The sequence below is a fragment of the Bos grunniens genome, chromosome 3, assembly GCF_055505025.1.
Source record: "Bos grunniens cultivar Pamir isolate PY7600 chromosome 3, Bosgru_T2T1.0, whole genome shotgun sequence".
In the NCBI taxonomy this organism is placed as follows: Eukaryota; Metazoa; Chordata; class Mammalia; order Artiodactyla; family Bovidae; genus Bos; species Bos grunniens.
In genome coordinates, this window is record NC_141167.1 from 109,404,274 (window position 1) to 109,419,179 (window position 14,906).

General features: G+C 47.3%; 1 protein-coding gene across 9 annotated transcripts in view; it reads right to left on the bottom strand.

Moving 5' to 3' along the window:
- Nucleotides 1-3,850: 3,850 nt before the first annotated feature.
- Nucleotides 3,851-14,906, bottom strand: part of LOC147376745 (uncharacterized) — a 32,314-nt gene continuing 21,258 nt past the window's right edge. For 2 of the 9 annotated variants that reach the window (XR_015161216.1, XR_015161215.1), the window contains 5 exons: nucleotides 14,781-14,886; nucleotides 13,085-13,191; nucleotides 10,843-10,940; nucleotides 5,074-5,177; nucleotides 3,851-4,005 (listed from right to left, as the gene is read on the bottom strand). Coding sequence is in view for 2 of the 9 variants with exons in the window: in XM_086393502.1 (XP_086249628.1) it covers nucleotides 3,870-4,005; nucleotides 5,074-5,134; nucleotides 10,843-10,940; nucleotides 13,085-13,191; nucleotides 14,781-14,783 (405 nt within the window). In the remaining 7 variants the exon portion in view is untranslated. Of the gene's footprint in view, nucleotides 4,006-5,073; nucleotides 7,124-10,842; nucleotides 10,941-13,084; nucleotides 13,192-14,780; nucleotides 14,887-14,906 lie in introns of those variants that run through there. The other 7 variants (XM_086393502.1, XM_086393501.1, XR_015161217.1 and 4 more) reach the window with 5 other exon arrangements.

Consider the following 14,906-nt stretch of genomic DNA (forward strand, 5'->3'; position numbering starts at 1 on the left):
TATAGAAACAGTACTTTATTGGGATCCCACAGGCACAGTTGTTCAGGAATGGGCAGAACCCACAAGACTATTTCGGCTGAGTAAGGAAGTAGTTGAGCCTCTAAGAGGAGGCACAGAGGTATTACTTTTCATGACTCAGCAATATCTATGTGCCACAATAGATCTGGGTGCCCGAAGGTCCAGAGCCTCTGGGGAGGATGAAGAAAGAAGAGGATACCATTGCCACGTTTCCTTGAGCTTCGTAGAGATGACAGCCCCTGATTCTGCAGCTTTGGCCAACTGGGGAATCTCCCCTTGATATACCTCCAAGCTTTGAGGATAGCAAATCCAGCAAAATATATTGCTGATTTCAGGGCCTTCCCACACCTCTGTTCTGCACCCTTGACCCCAGACCTCTGAACTTCACAACGTTCATGTTATTCCCACCTCTATCTAAACTCCAAGGGAAAGTCTATTGCTTTTCAGAGCTCTTTCTCTCTCTCCATGTATATATCAAGTTACTCATTGGTACCTCATTCCTGCTCTCCGAAAAGCAACACTAGGGACTTTCCCAGTGCTCTAGTGGTTAAGACTTCATGCTTTCAATGTAGGGGGCATGGGTTCAATCCCTGGCCATAGAAATAACACCCCACATGCTTCATGGTGTGGCCAAAAAAATTTTTTTTTAAAGAAAGAAAGAAAAGCAACACTAAGGAACATATGTCCATCAGGGTGGCGTACTCCACGACTTCTTCCTTGCTGCCTTCCACTTATGGAGGTTGGAAAGCTTCTCCCGCAGCTAGAAGTGGCTGGCAAAATCTAAGGAGACATCTGCTAGGAGTTTTCTGGAAAATCTTTCGCTTCCTCAAGTAACAGAGGCAGTTGGTGCCACTGATTTTCCTCCTTTCTCTCTTGAGTAGTTGTGTCATACTCAAAGTTGGGGTAGCTCTCCTGTGACCTCAGGATGACAGACATGCGAATGAAAAGCTAAGATGCTAAAGATAGTGAACGAGCCCAGATCCTTAATGATGCTACTGAGCTGCCTATGCCCAGAATGCTTGTTTGTAAACCATAAGCACCCTCAGATCAAAAGCCAATGTTAGTTGAGTATTCTATTTCCTGTAAACAAGAGCATTTTCTCGGAAACAGAAACAAGAGCAAACAGGTAGAATCAAGTAAGCCAGCAGTTCAGACATAAAATATTAGAGAAGACAGGGCTAATAAACAGCGTGACCAACTTGTCTTGATTTGCCTTGGATTTTCTTGGTTTGGGCATTGAAAGTCCCACACCCTGGAACTCGACATCAGGTAAACAAGAATAGCTGATCATCCTACTTAGACATACCATCAGTTCATAGACAAAAGTGCTAAGCCCTAAGGAAGAAAGAGGTGTGCCCAGGATAACACAGGTTGTAGCCAATCCTAGACTTTCCTAACTCCACATTGAGGGCTCTTCCGTCATGTTGCACATCCACAAAGACATGCTGTCCTTCTCTAGAATCTGAAACTACCAAAATTACCTCCTCCCACTGGACTTCCCTGGTGGGAGGAGGTAAAACAGGACTTCCCTGGTGGCTCAGATGGTAAAGAGTCTGCCTACAATGTGGGAGACCTGGGTTCAATCCCTGGGTCGGGAAGATTCCCTGGAGAAGGACATGGCACCCCACTCCAGTACTCTTGCCTGGAGAATCCCATGGATGGAGGAGCCTGGTGGGCTAAAATTCATAGGGTCGCAGAGAGTCGGACACGACTGAGTGACTTCATTTTCACTTTCTTTTCACTGGAAAACATGTGATTTCCTGGAACTACTAATTAGGACCTGCTTCAGTCTGGTGTATAAGCCATAGCTTCTGTGAATGCTGATAAGTCTAGGGGGGTGAGGCAAAACCTACATCTGCAAAGCTGGAGGGAGCAAGACCACCTCTTGGCTCCTGAAATGGGCTGGGACAGGTCCAGAGCCCCTGCTCGTCAGACGTCATGCTTCTTGGTGATGAGTGGCTTCATGTTAAGTCAACAGTCACAGGAGACTCTCGGCACTGCCAGCCCTCTACTCCTTGTGGCTCCACATTCAACAAACACTTACTAGGGCCTGACTATGCGTGGAGCATGGGGGCTTGTGGTTCACTCTGCTTGAGTGGAATACGGGAGCTAGAGGTTTCACTCTGTTATTTCACTAAACTTTCAAAAACAGTCCTGTGAGATAGGTACAATGGTATTATCTCCACATCATAGATGAAGACATTTTCCCAAAGACCCAGCTTGCTTGGTGACTTCAGACTCAAAGTCTCTGTATTTTGCCTCAGGGTTGTGTTCCTTCTATACCTGCTCCGCCCTCCCTCTCCTTTCTCCTCTGGCTCTCCTGATCATTTCTCCTCTCTGCACCCTTCTCTAGGCTCACACTTACCCCTCTTGATTCTCGGGGGACACAGAAGAGCAGCAACCAGCTGTAGCACGCCCCTCTTGTGCATGTAAAGTAGACTCTGGGTGACCACACAGAGAGATGCTCAGGCTGGGGTTCTGTGAAGCAGAAACTGTGCGATCCCCGTAAACATGGACGTTAACACTTCACACTCATGGATGGATGGATCAGAGCTGTCAGATACCCGGAACTACATCCCAGGCCCAGGGCTCACATTACGATAAATAGTTTGATATCATTCATGCACACAGTACTCTGGGTTACAAACTCTCTGAGCCTTGGTTTCCTCGTTCGTCAAATGAGTGTGGGATTACTCACCCTACAGGTTGTTATGAAAGCCTGCCTAAGAGAAACAAGCAAACAGGATGCTCTCATTCCGTGGAAGAAAAGGATGGTGTTCAGTTCCTGATAGCCAGGGACGGGGGAGCCTGGTGAGCTGCCGTCTATGGGGTCGCACAGAGTCGGACACGACTGAAGCGACTTTGCAGCAGCAGCAGCAGCCTCTTCCTGTAACCTTTTCAGAAGCTCGCTGCCCTCCCCCGCCCCCCCCACACACACTTCCTCTGGACACATGCGAGGTCTTCAGTGCTCCTGTCAAGGGGCACCACACGCACAGCACCAAGACTCCCCCCAGCTTCCCAGCCTGGACTTGGGGGGCTTCTGGACACTGTGGGGACCTCACCTTTGGGAATTAGCTGTCTTTTTCCTTTTGCAGTCAGTTTTCTCCTCAGACCCAAGAGGACAGTTTTCTGTGTCTGCCTTTTTTTTTTTTTTCCTTTTTTGAACAGGCTCCTATCATTTTAGTTACTTGCCTTCAGGAGAAAATTAGAGGGATTGGAATTAGGAGAGAGAGCTGGGTGGGATCATGGGGCAAGAGAGATACAGAGTAGTAAAGAATGCTTCAGTTACGCAAGATAAGTTCTAGATATCTAGAACATAATACCTAGAGTTAGCAATATTGTATTGTGCACTTGAATTTTTTTTTTTAAGACAGCAGATTTCATGTTAAGTGCTCTCCTACAACAAAAACAAAAGAGAAAACTACTGCCCTGGCGGCTGGAGTGACTGCTGGCTCTGGCCAGCAGATGGCAAGATTGCACCACAGAATCTGATGCGAGCCTTCTACGTGGACACCAAAGGGTCCAGAACTGGAAGACAGGAGGAACAACAGGAAGCATGGGATGGGTTTGGAGCAGGGAGCAGAGAGGAATACGCTGTGACTGGAGGGTCCATAGGGAGACTGCTAGACACAGAGCCTCAGCTCTGGAATTTCACTCCTGGGATGGATTCAGCAGGATCCAGTACATCCACTGGACCCGATCCTAATTTCAAGACTTCACTGTCACCTAGGCTTTGGGTGATTTTCAGCAAGTCATTTCACTTCTCTCAGCCTGTAAAAGGAAGCTGCTGCAGTTCCCTCAGGCTGGCCATAACAACAGAACACAGACTGGGTGTCTTAAACAGCAGACATTTATTTTCTCACAGTCTTGAAGGCGGGAAATCGAAGACTGAGGTGCCTCAGAGCTGGTTTCTCACGAGACCTCCTTTCCTGGCTTTTTGCTTTGTCCTCACATGTCCTCTGGGATGGGGGCAGGTGTGGGGACTCGCTGGTGAAGGAGAGAGGAAAACTCTCTTATGTCTCTTGTCTTACCAGATTAGGACCCCATCCTTAAGACTTCATTTAATCTTACTTTCCTGCTTATAGGCCCTATCTCCAAATACAGTCACATTGGGAGTTAGGGTTCCAACATATAGATCTGGGGAGAACACAATTCGGTCCCTAACAGAAGCTATTAATAACAACAATACCTATTGGACATGAGTGTTATGGGAATCCATAAAAATAAATAGAAGACAAACTATATGATTCTGTCCACTCTAGTCAGTGACTGGTTTCCCTGGTAGCTCAGACGGTAAAGTGTCTGCCTACAATGCGGGAGTGACTAGAGACCAATTTATAATTCCCTAAGCCCAGAGAGGTTTCAGGAAGGAAGGAGAACTCTGTGTTCAGGAATGATGGTATCCTTTTAACTCATCTCAGGCGGGCCCAGGTTTCCCTCCCTGAAAGATGAGCTGTTTAATATTATACACTTCATTCTTGAACATCATAACAAGACTGCCTAAGACAAGACTTTAGGAAGGACTTCCTGGTACCCAAGAGGTATTAGGCAGAGTAAATTCTTTCCTTTCTCTTCCCACTGGAGATCGATGACTAGGGCAAAGTGTCTTGCTGAAGTCTTTGTCATCTATCTGGGCAAGATAGTATTGATGTAAAGGGAGCAGACCTCATTCAGGCGGCCTCAACCTGGGAAGACAGCTAACCCCCTCAAGGTCAGGACCATGGGAAACCTATTTGGAACCTGTGGGGTATTGCTGGAAGGTGATAGGTGGGATAGGTGTGACTTGGGAAGGATCTTCAATAAAAGTGTATAGCATGGGGAGTTCTGCAGCATCCCAGTGGTTAAGACTCCACATTTCCACTGCAGGGGGGCCTGGGTCCCATCCCTGGGAGGGGAACTAAGATCCTGCATGCCAGGCGGGATAGCCAAAAAAACCAAACCAAAAAAGTGTACAGCATGACACTTGCACTTGGATCTTTCTCCACTTGCTTCCTTTCCAGTGACTCCATCCAAACACACTTCTCCAGCCCAACAGGCACTTCGATCTCCACTTACGGCGCCAGCTGGAAACGAAGAATCTTAAAGATCGGCCGCGTGCTTCCAGTGTTCTCAGGGACTGTGGGAGGTGTGAGAGAGAGAAGGGGAGCAGAGCGGGAACGCTGGGAAATCAACATCACAGTATTTGTATTATCATCCTCGTTATTATCATCATCAACAACAGCCCACATTGTTTAACTCCCCCGGGGTCGGGAGGAAGCGGCAGGGTCTGGGCCAGCTAGAGAGGGGACCCTGTCCAGTTAATGCTGAGTAGTCCTGGCCCTGTGGGGACACCCAGCATAGCCAGGGAAATAGGCCAATCAGTGTCACATGCAAGGTACTCAATGTATGCCTGGCACTTTGTAGGTTTTTGAAAACTTCACGGAGGTGGTAAGCATGGCTCAGGTAGTCTGGGAAGGTTTCACTCAGGAGGTGGCTTTGAGCTGAAAACTGAACGAGAAGTAGCCATTAGAGAAGAGAATAGAAGGACAATGCAGGCAGGAGGGACGCTGTGAGCAAATGCATAGGGGAAGCACAAAACTTGCCTTGTCCAGGAGCCCCAGCAGCTAGTGCTGAGACAAGAGGAGAAATGAGTGATTTCTTTGGGAACAGTTCTTGGAGGGTCTTGAGTGTCAAGTGGGCATTTACATTTCCCTCATGAGGCCCTGGAGAGCTCCGCTCTCTGCCTGGAGCTAAGACCTAACATTTTTAGACCAGTCTCTACACATGTATTTCCTCCCTCTCTGTCTCCCCAAAGATTAGACCAGGGACTCACATCCTTTTGCATGTAACATCAGTGTGACTTAGAGCAAATTTCAAGCCCTCTATGTCCCAGCGTCTGTGCCAGGAAATCAAAAACGCGGCCCTGCAAATTCAGTCTAATGATGGGGACAACAATGAACATATGATGTGACCGAACCCATGCTAGAGGGATAGTTATCTCAGCTAGAGAAACTGCAGGCCTTCCTCTTGGATCCAGAAGGTCCAGCATGAATGTGGGGGGAGGACCCTCAGCTGCCCTTCGCTTCCCCAGCTTTCCCATCCCAGCTTCCCCATCTGTGTACTCGCGTGAGATCATAAGTCACAGTACCATAAACCACTCCAGAGTGTGTAATAAGTGAATTATTTACCAATGACCCTGGCTAAATGTTCAGAGGGATAAATGATTAAGCCGCAGATCTGTCAAAAAGTTCTCATAAATAAGTAATTCTGTGCTGCTTTAATGGGCTTTGTAAATTACTCATTCATGCCATTTCGGGATCACTCTGTGGGGTAAATTCCTCACACGTACTGATTTACTGCTTCAGTCTGGATAGGATGGGACAAATTCTGCTAGCCAGCTGGGTAGATCCCCAGGTGCCAGGCCACCTGGCAGAGTCCCCAGAGATGAGGACATCTTCCGGTGTTACCTCACAGGAATGTGGGGTCAGAGGTAGGCTAGACTTCTTGGCTACCTGGAGTTTCAGGAGAACTGCAGTGCCCAGGGTTCTTTTCCTACAAACATTCGCCCAGCGAGAATGTCCTTAACACCCACCATGTCCCAGGCTCTGTGCCAGGAAACCAAAAATGTAGAAGTGTGCCCTGCAAGCTCAATCTAATGGTGGAGACAAGACTGGACACACGATGTGATCAAAGTCACGCTAGAGGGCTACTTGATTTCATTGGAGAGATAGCTGTCTCAGCTGGAGAAACTGGGGACGACTCCTGAGCGTGGGGTCTAAGAGTGTTCACTGTTTACAGAGGCCTGGCTCCAACTCAGTCAAGATGGGCTGCACAGTGTTGCTGTGATAACAAACAGCCCTGCAGTCTCAGTGTCAATCCGAAGACTTACTGCGGCTCAGCTGAGGGCTCTACTCCACCGCCCCACCCCACCCTCCTGCCAGGACTCAGGCTGGTGGGACAGCACCCCCGGGGACGCTGCCACCCCCAGGACGCTGTGGCCGAGGAAGAAGAGAATGGAGCACAGCACACCCTGGCCCCTAGAGCTGCTGACCAGGAGGGTCACTTCTCCTCCCATTTCACTGGCCAGAGAAGTCATGTAGTCATGCTCGAGTGTGACAGAGACAATCTGGAGAAAAAGAAAGAGACGGGGACAGATTGAGAGACAGAAATGTTTGTGAACAGCCCTAAGGCTTACCCTAAGTGCAAATTCTGACTCTATGAACTTAATTAGCTGTGCAGCCATGGGCAAGTTCCTGAACTTTTTTATCTTTTAATTTCTTCAACTGTAAAAATGGGGATATTAATAATAACTACTGGGGACACCACGGCTGGTTCAGTGGTGAAGACTCCACACTTTCACTGCAGGGGGCCCAGGTTCAACCCCTGGTCAGGGAATTAGATCCCATATGCTGCACAGTGTAACCAAAAATAGTGATAACTACTAGTTTTTGGAGGATTGAGTGAGATCATCCATGTTATACACTTAGCACTGTGCCTGCCACATGGTGAGCGCTCAGAAGCTTGGTTGGCTAATGTTATTGTAGCTTCCATTATCAGTAGAAGTAGTAGTAATATCCTGCTGTTCACTCGCTAAATTGTGTGCGACTTTGCGACCCCATGGACTGCAGCACGCCGGGCTTCCCTGTCCTTCATCATCTCCCAGAGTTTGCTCAAATTCATGTCTATCGAGTCAGTGATGCCATCCAACCATCTCATTCTCTGCCACCCGCTTCTCCTCCTGCCCTCAACCTTTCCCAGCATCAGGATCTTTTCCAGTGAGTCAGCTCTTTGCATCAGGTGGCCAAAGTATTGGCGCGTCAGCTTCAGCATCAGTAACATCCTAGTAGAAGCTGAATACTGAAGAGTGAATGGGTTCCCAGTGGCCTGGGAAGAAGGGGAGGAGCATCAGGTGTGGTGCGGGCTTCCTCTGCCTTCCCAGAGGCTGGAGAAGCATCTGCTCCTGTGGCTTTCACAGCAGCCCAAGTGGCTGCCAAGCGAACAGGAAGAAAAGATCCTGTAAATCAGCTTGTTTTCTCTGAATGTTTCAGGCTGACTGGTAGAGACCCGAGCCCATTGCTGGAAGGAGGGCCATTGACTACCAAGGCTTCGCACCTTCTTCAACTTTCATGGGGATCATGAGGCTAACGAACCGCCTTTGTTTAGCTTGTCAAGGCAATCACTCTGGGCCCACAGGTCATAGCCCTGTCCACCCTGCCTGAGTAAGTCCAGGGCCGCCTCGAGTTTTACCTCCACTCTAAAACTGAAGACATGATTTCCCATCTTTCATAATCCAACCAGCTCACACTTACTCACAGCCTGGCAGGCTGCAGAGGAGCATCAGTCAACTCTTTACTCAGTTCATCCCACACTAAGTCCCTACCCTGAGTGAGGGGCTGTGCTGGGAGAGGTGGGACCTCAGACATCTCTACCAGTACCTTCTGGGCCTCCTGGAAACATGCCAGCTACTGGGGGAGATGAGACATGGATGCTGGGAAATGATGACAAAATGTGCTACAGGCGTCGAGGGTCAGTGGAAGAAGAACAGTCCTCTGAAACAGGTAAAGGAAAAGCTGTACCTCGGAGGTTCTCCTTACCCACCTTCCAGCCCTGAAGACATGGCCTTGGCCTTGGACTTGGCAGGCACTTTAGGGCCATCAGGGTCTGATCATTGAGCAGAAGGGAAGCAGAGAGCTACAGAGGTGGGAAGAGTAGGACAGGAGAGTGTGAGAAAGATGCTTTGTTTCCAGAAGCAAAAGAGACTAGGCCTGGTGGGACAGGGCCATAAGGACGAGGACACTGACGAGCTTTTGCTCCTCACACGTAATACATCTCATAGCAAAATCAAAACAAATTTTTGCTGTGTATCTACTATGTTTCATGAACCAGGGTTAGATACTTTCATTCTATGATTTATTTACTCCTCAAAGCAGCCCTTTGCTTGCATTTTGTAAAGTTTGCTTCCCAGATGAACAAAATGAGGCTCAAGGAAAGAACTGGCTCACACACGGATGAGCGTGGAGCCAGGATACACCATCTGGTCGTGGGAATCCTGCCTCCAGGGTTTTGCTATTCCCCTTACAACTGTCTTCCGGAGCCCCAGTGAACCTCTTAAAACACTCATCAGATTGTGTTGTTCCTCAGCCTAAAAGCCTTCAATGGCAGCCATCCCCAGAATAAAGTCAAAACCTTTAGTATGACATGCAAGTCCCTCCACGTCTGGCTAGGGATGTCTTCAGTCTTCTATCGCTTCAATCTCAGTTATCGTTGTCTGCACCCGTATTGGAAGAGCTAGTATTTATGGAGCATCTGCTACAAACCAAGTGCTTCTTCCATGGCTCAGTGGTAAAGAATCTGCCTGCAGTGCAGGAGACATAGGGGATGCAGGTTTGACCCCTAGGTTGGGAAATCCCATGGACCGAGGAGCCTGGGACTGCAGAGTCAGACAAGACTGAGCACACACACAGATTCACATGATGTACCAGACACTTAACAAACATTTCACATATACTGTTGTTTCATCCTCCTGACAACCCCCTGAGGCAAATACCACTGCAGCCGCACTTTATGGGTAAGGAAACAGATTCATAGAATGGCTTAGTAATTTGCCCAAGGTCACATATCTTGCAGAGTCTGGGAGTCACACCCAGGCAGTTCACTTCTAGGACAGAAATGCGGATCTCTTTGTGATCCCCACAGCCAATTCAGGTTTCCATGGTTTGACTTATATTCTTTCTTCCTTTTTTTACCTAAAATATCATTTTCTTTCTTCCCTCGATAAAGATCACTTATCATGCAGGTCCGGATGTAGAACTTCTTTTTAAAGTAATTTTCCCCTCTACATTAGGTTAGAGCTTTTAGATTTTTCTAGAGAGTATTGCTATGGAACCAGCTGAGCATCTGTTCCTGCTGACTTCTGCTGATATGTCTATCTCCCCTTTTAGAATTAAAGCAACTTGAGGACAGACTCTACCATATCCGTCTTTATTTCCCCAGTCTGAAGGAAAAAGCTTGACCCTACTTCCCCTTCCACATACCACTGAATTCTTCCTTTTCTTTACAGTGAAACTTCTCAAACAGTTGTCTGGACTCACTGTTTCTTATAGGTCTCTCTTCACCTTCTTTCTGGAACCTACTTCAGCCAGGCCTCAGCCCTCCTGACTCCACCAAAAAAGACTGAAATCAAGGTCACCTAGGACTTCCTTATTTTCACTGTTAGCTTGATCTACCAGCAGCCTTTGACACAGATGACCACTCATTCCTGCTAGAAATTCCGTCTTCCCTTACTTCCAGCACACCTCCCTGCCTTGTGTTTCTCTCCACTCTCCTTCCAAGTCTCCTCTGCTTGTTCCCTTTTCTCTCCTTGACCTCTAAACATTGGAGTGTCCTCTGGTTCTATCTTTGGATCTCTTCTCTTATCTACACTCACTCACATCTTAGGTGATCTCATCCGGTCTCATGACTTTAAATACCATCTATATGCTAATGACTCCCAAATTTATATCTTCTGCTCAGAATATTCTCTCCTGAATTCTAGATTCCATTAGCCAACTATTTACTGGCTAGCTCTACTTGGGTGTCTGAAACACACCTCAAACTTAGCCTGTTTAAAACCAAGCTCCTGATCGTCCCTCGTGCCCTTCCCCCTCCCCCGTGGAGACCTGCCCCTTCTGCCTTCTCCCCTGTCTCAGGAAATGACAGTGCCTCCTCCTTGCAGCCACCAGATCCTGAGAGTCATCCTTGACGCTGCTGCTTCTCCCACACCTCACTTGTAATCTGTCGATGAATCACATCCATTCTACCGTCAAAGGAAATCTAGACTACTCTCACCTGCTCACCAGCTCTCACCTTGGTCCAAGTCACTCTTCCGTGATTGTTGAGCCGCACCCCGCCTGCCACCTGGCCTGCCTGCTTCTGCCTGTTTCCCCGTAGCTGCCAAAATGCTCCTGTGAAAATATGTCAGGCAGAATCGTCATCATTCCTCTGCTCACTACCTTCCATTGGCAGCACAACACATCATATCAATGTGAAATATCAATATCATATCAATATTAACACTTGGGAGTCTTTGCAATGATCGCTGAGGGCTTTCTGACCTTTTCCTTTCTGTTCCTTGATGGGTCTCCTCACCCTCTGGGCTCAAGTGATACTCTTCTCTCTACACTCTCTCAGACACATTAGACATGTGCCCACCTTATGGCCTTAGCACTTGCTATGCCCTCCCTAGAATGTTCTCCCCAGATTTCTGCACATCTAACTCCCTTACCTCCTATAGTTCTTCATTATGTGTCATCTTTTCTATGCATCTTTGCCAGGGCAACCTCCCCTAACATTTTCTATTCCCTCTTTTTACTTTATCTCCTTGCGTGCATGCTAAGTCACTTCAGTCATGTCTGACTCTTTGCAACCCTATGGGCTGTAGACTGCCAATCTCCTCTGTCCATGGGATTCTCCAGGCAAGAATACTGGAGTGGGTTGCCATGCCCTCCTCCAGGGGATCATCCAGACCCTGGGATTGAATCTGCATCTCCTGCACTGGCAGGAGGGTTCTTTACCACTAGCACCACCTGGGAAGCCCATTTATCTCCTTCAGTTCAGTTCGGTTCAGTCGCTCAGTCATGTCCGACTCTTTGTGACCCCATGAATCGCAGCACACCAGGCCTCTCTGTCCATCACCATCTCCCGGAGTTCACTCAGACTCATGTCCATCGAGTCGGTCATCCTCTGTCATCTCCTTCTCCTCCTGCCCCCAATCCCTCCCAGCATCAGAGTCTTTTCCAATGAGTCAACTCTTCGCATGAGGTGGCTAAAGTACTGGAGTTTCAGCTTTAGCTTAGTCCTTTCAAAGAAATCCCAGGGCTGATCTCCTTCAGAATGGACTGGTTGGATCTCCTTGCAGTCCAAGGGACTCTCAAGAGTCTTCTCCAACACCACAGTTCAAAAGCATCAGTTCTTAGTTACATTTAATTATTTGTCTGTAACTTATTTTGTTAAATATGATGTTTATTTGCTTATTTATTTTGGGCTGTGCCCAGTCTTAGTTGCAGCACTCGGGATCTTCTGGGCTTCTCTCTAGCTGTTGCTTAGTTGCCTCATGGCATGTGGGTTCAATCCCAGGGTTTGGAACATCCCCTAGAGAAGGAAATGGCAACCCGCTCCACTATTGTCACCTGAAAAATCCCATAGACAGAAGAGACTGGTGGGCTACAGTCCGTGGGGCCGCCAAGAATTGGACACAACCAAGCACACACACGGTGCAACACAGCCTGTGGGATATTAGTTCACCAGCCTGGGATCAAACCACGTCCCCCGCGTTGGAAGGCAGATTTTCAACCACTAGGCTACCAGGGAAGTCCCTATCTATAACTTATTTGTAATATTGTCTATTTACCCCAAGATAAATGCAGAGGCTTTGTGCGGGGGCCGGGGTTGGGGGTTGATTGGCTAGTTAGCTGGTTTGCTTCCCTGATAGCTCAGTTGGTAAAGAATCCACCTGCAATGCAGGAGACCCCAGTTCGATTCCTGGGTTGGGAAGATCCCCTGGAGAAGGGAAAGGGTGCCCACTCCAGTATTCTGGCCTAGAGAATTCCATGGGCTGTATAGTCCATGGGGTCACAAAGAGTTGGACACGACTAAGCAACTTTCACTTTCTTTCACCTTTGTTTTAATCACTGTTGTTTCTCCAATGCTAGTACAATACTTAACACATAGTAGGTACTCAATAAATATTGGATGACTAAATGAACAAATCTTTGTAACTCTAGCACCTAGACAAACATTTGTGGGACCGCTATTATAGTGGTGCTTCTCCATTGGCAGCAAGCACTGCACATTTTCAAAGCATCAGCTGCCACTCCATTCACATGTAAATACAGAAACACAGCCTCAAGCCAAAGAGAAATTACTTTTGTGTTCCCTTGTATGTGTGGATTGCCTATGCCTAGGTCCCATCTATCAGAGAGGAGAACAGACAGTTGACTGGAATGTAGTTCACTTACACAGAGAAGAAATGACTTGAAAACTAGCTACTTGATGAGTAAAGTTCTGGAAAATGCTCTCTTCAAAAGGAGAGAGGCAGTTTCTCACTCACCTGGGAGGAAATTTCTGGTTTATTGTGTTTCTCTCCAAAGTTATGGCTTTCCAATCCTGCCAGAAGCCACCAAGGGAGCACTGCCTTTCAGAATGGGGCTTCCAATTCTGAAAAATTAATTTTAAATAGAGACACATTACACCTCCCCACAGAGCACTTAACGGAAAAGTGCTACTTAGATTCAACTTGGCTGCCAAGTCTGCTCAGGCTGGGGGACCATTGGTGGGTGGCTCTCGGTCCCACTAACCCATCCCCATAGACCCAGTCTGGCTCCCAGACCCTCCTCCCTCCCAGAATCACTACAGTCCTGATTTCTCTTTTAAGTGGTTGATATTCCTCATCACCCATTTAAATTCCACACAAATTTACTAATGTCTGTTTTTCACCTTGCACTGTACTAGATATTGGGAGAAGGTGTGAAGACAGAATGAATGTTCCATCATTTCATGAATTAAGGTTGGAGAAGCTATATCATAGGATCCTTCAAGAACCCCCATATTCTTCATTAACTCACACTGATTGATTGCAGCCACAGAGCCAAGAACTGTGTACAAGTCAGCAGACACAATGTATATATTTATTAAACAGTTGGATACTAAGAAAAGGCTTTAAATGCAAAACAAGCCAAGAGGCAGTTTGCTGTAATGGCAATAACATGTCATTGGGATTCTAACAATCTGGGTTCATGGTCCATCACTGCTGTTTCTATGCTATGGATAAGTTTCCTTGTTTTCCTTATCTGCAAAATAGAAATAATAATAACTCTACTGCCTACTTCACAGGGCTATCATTTACAAGGATGGATGTGTCATTATTTAAATTGCTATTGCTTCTAGTACAACTGCTGTTGCTACCAGACACAGTCATTATTCTGGGAAGGGTTCCCTAGGAAGGCTTCCTGGGAGAGGTAGAACTTGGAACCTGGTCTGTTGCCATCTCAGCTTAACCATTCTTATCTACAAACTGACCTCTCCCCACTGCAGGCAGTAAGCTCTCTAACCACAAGTCTGCTGTTTAATATCCTTATTATGTACTTCCCTGGTGGTCCAGTGGTTAAGAATCCTCCTGCCAATGCTGGGGACATGGTTTGATCCCTGGTTGGGGAAGACACCACTAAGCCAGTGAGCCACAACTTCTGAAGCCCATGTGCCCTAGAGCCCGTCCCCCACAACAAGAGAAGCCACTGCAGTGATATGCCTGTGTACTGAAACTAGAGAATAGTTCCCACTTGTTGCAACTAGAGAAAGCCTGTGGGCAACAACAAAGATCCAGAGCAGCCAAATATAAATAAATTATTTAATTTTTTAAATATCCTTATTACAACACAGATCACTCTCCTACTTCCAGCCTTTTAACTCCCCCTCACCGTCAAGAAAATCCAAACACCTCCAATGACTTCTGTGATGCTGGGAAATCCTCTCCAATCTCAGCTCCTGCCAAAGCTGTCCTTGTATCTGCATTCTGCCTTTCTCAAGATGCCCGTTGCTCACAGACCTAGGTCAGCCCATGCTCCTCTCTAGATGAAGCCCAGCCAACTCCTCTCTTCACCCATCTCACATCTAGCCAACTTTCAAGACATGGCTCAAGAGCCACCTCCTCCAGAAAGCCTTTCCTGACCCCCACGTTGAGTTCTGCACTCCACTTCTGTTATCCCACTGTGCCCTAGGCTGACATCTGCTTGTAGCTCAGCACTTACCATGGTGATTTGTTATTGCTTGCTCATCTGTTCCTTCAGTCTGCAAACTTCTTGAGGACCTGGAAGATGACTTGCACCTCTGAATCCCCAGAGCACTCAGAAGTCTCTTGAAAAAAAAAAAATTTT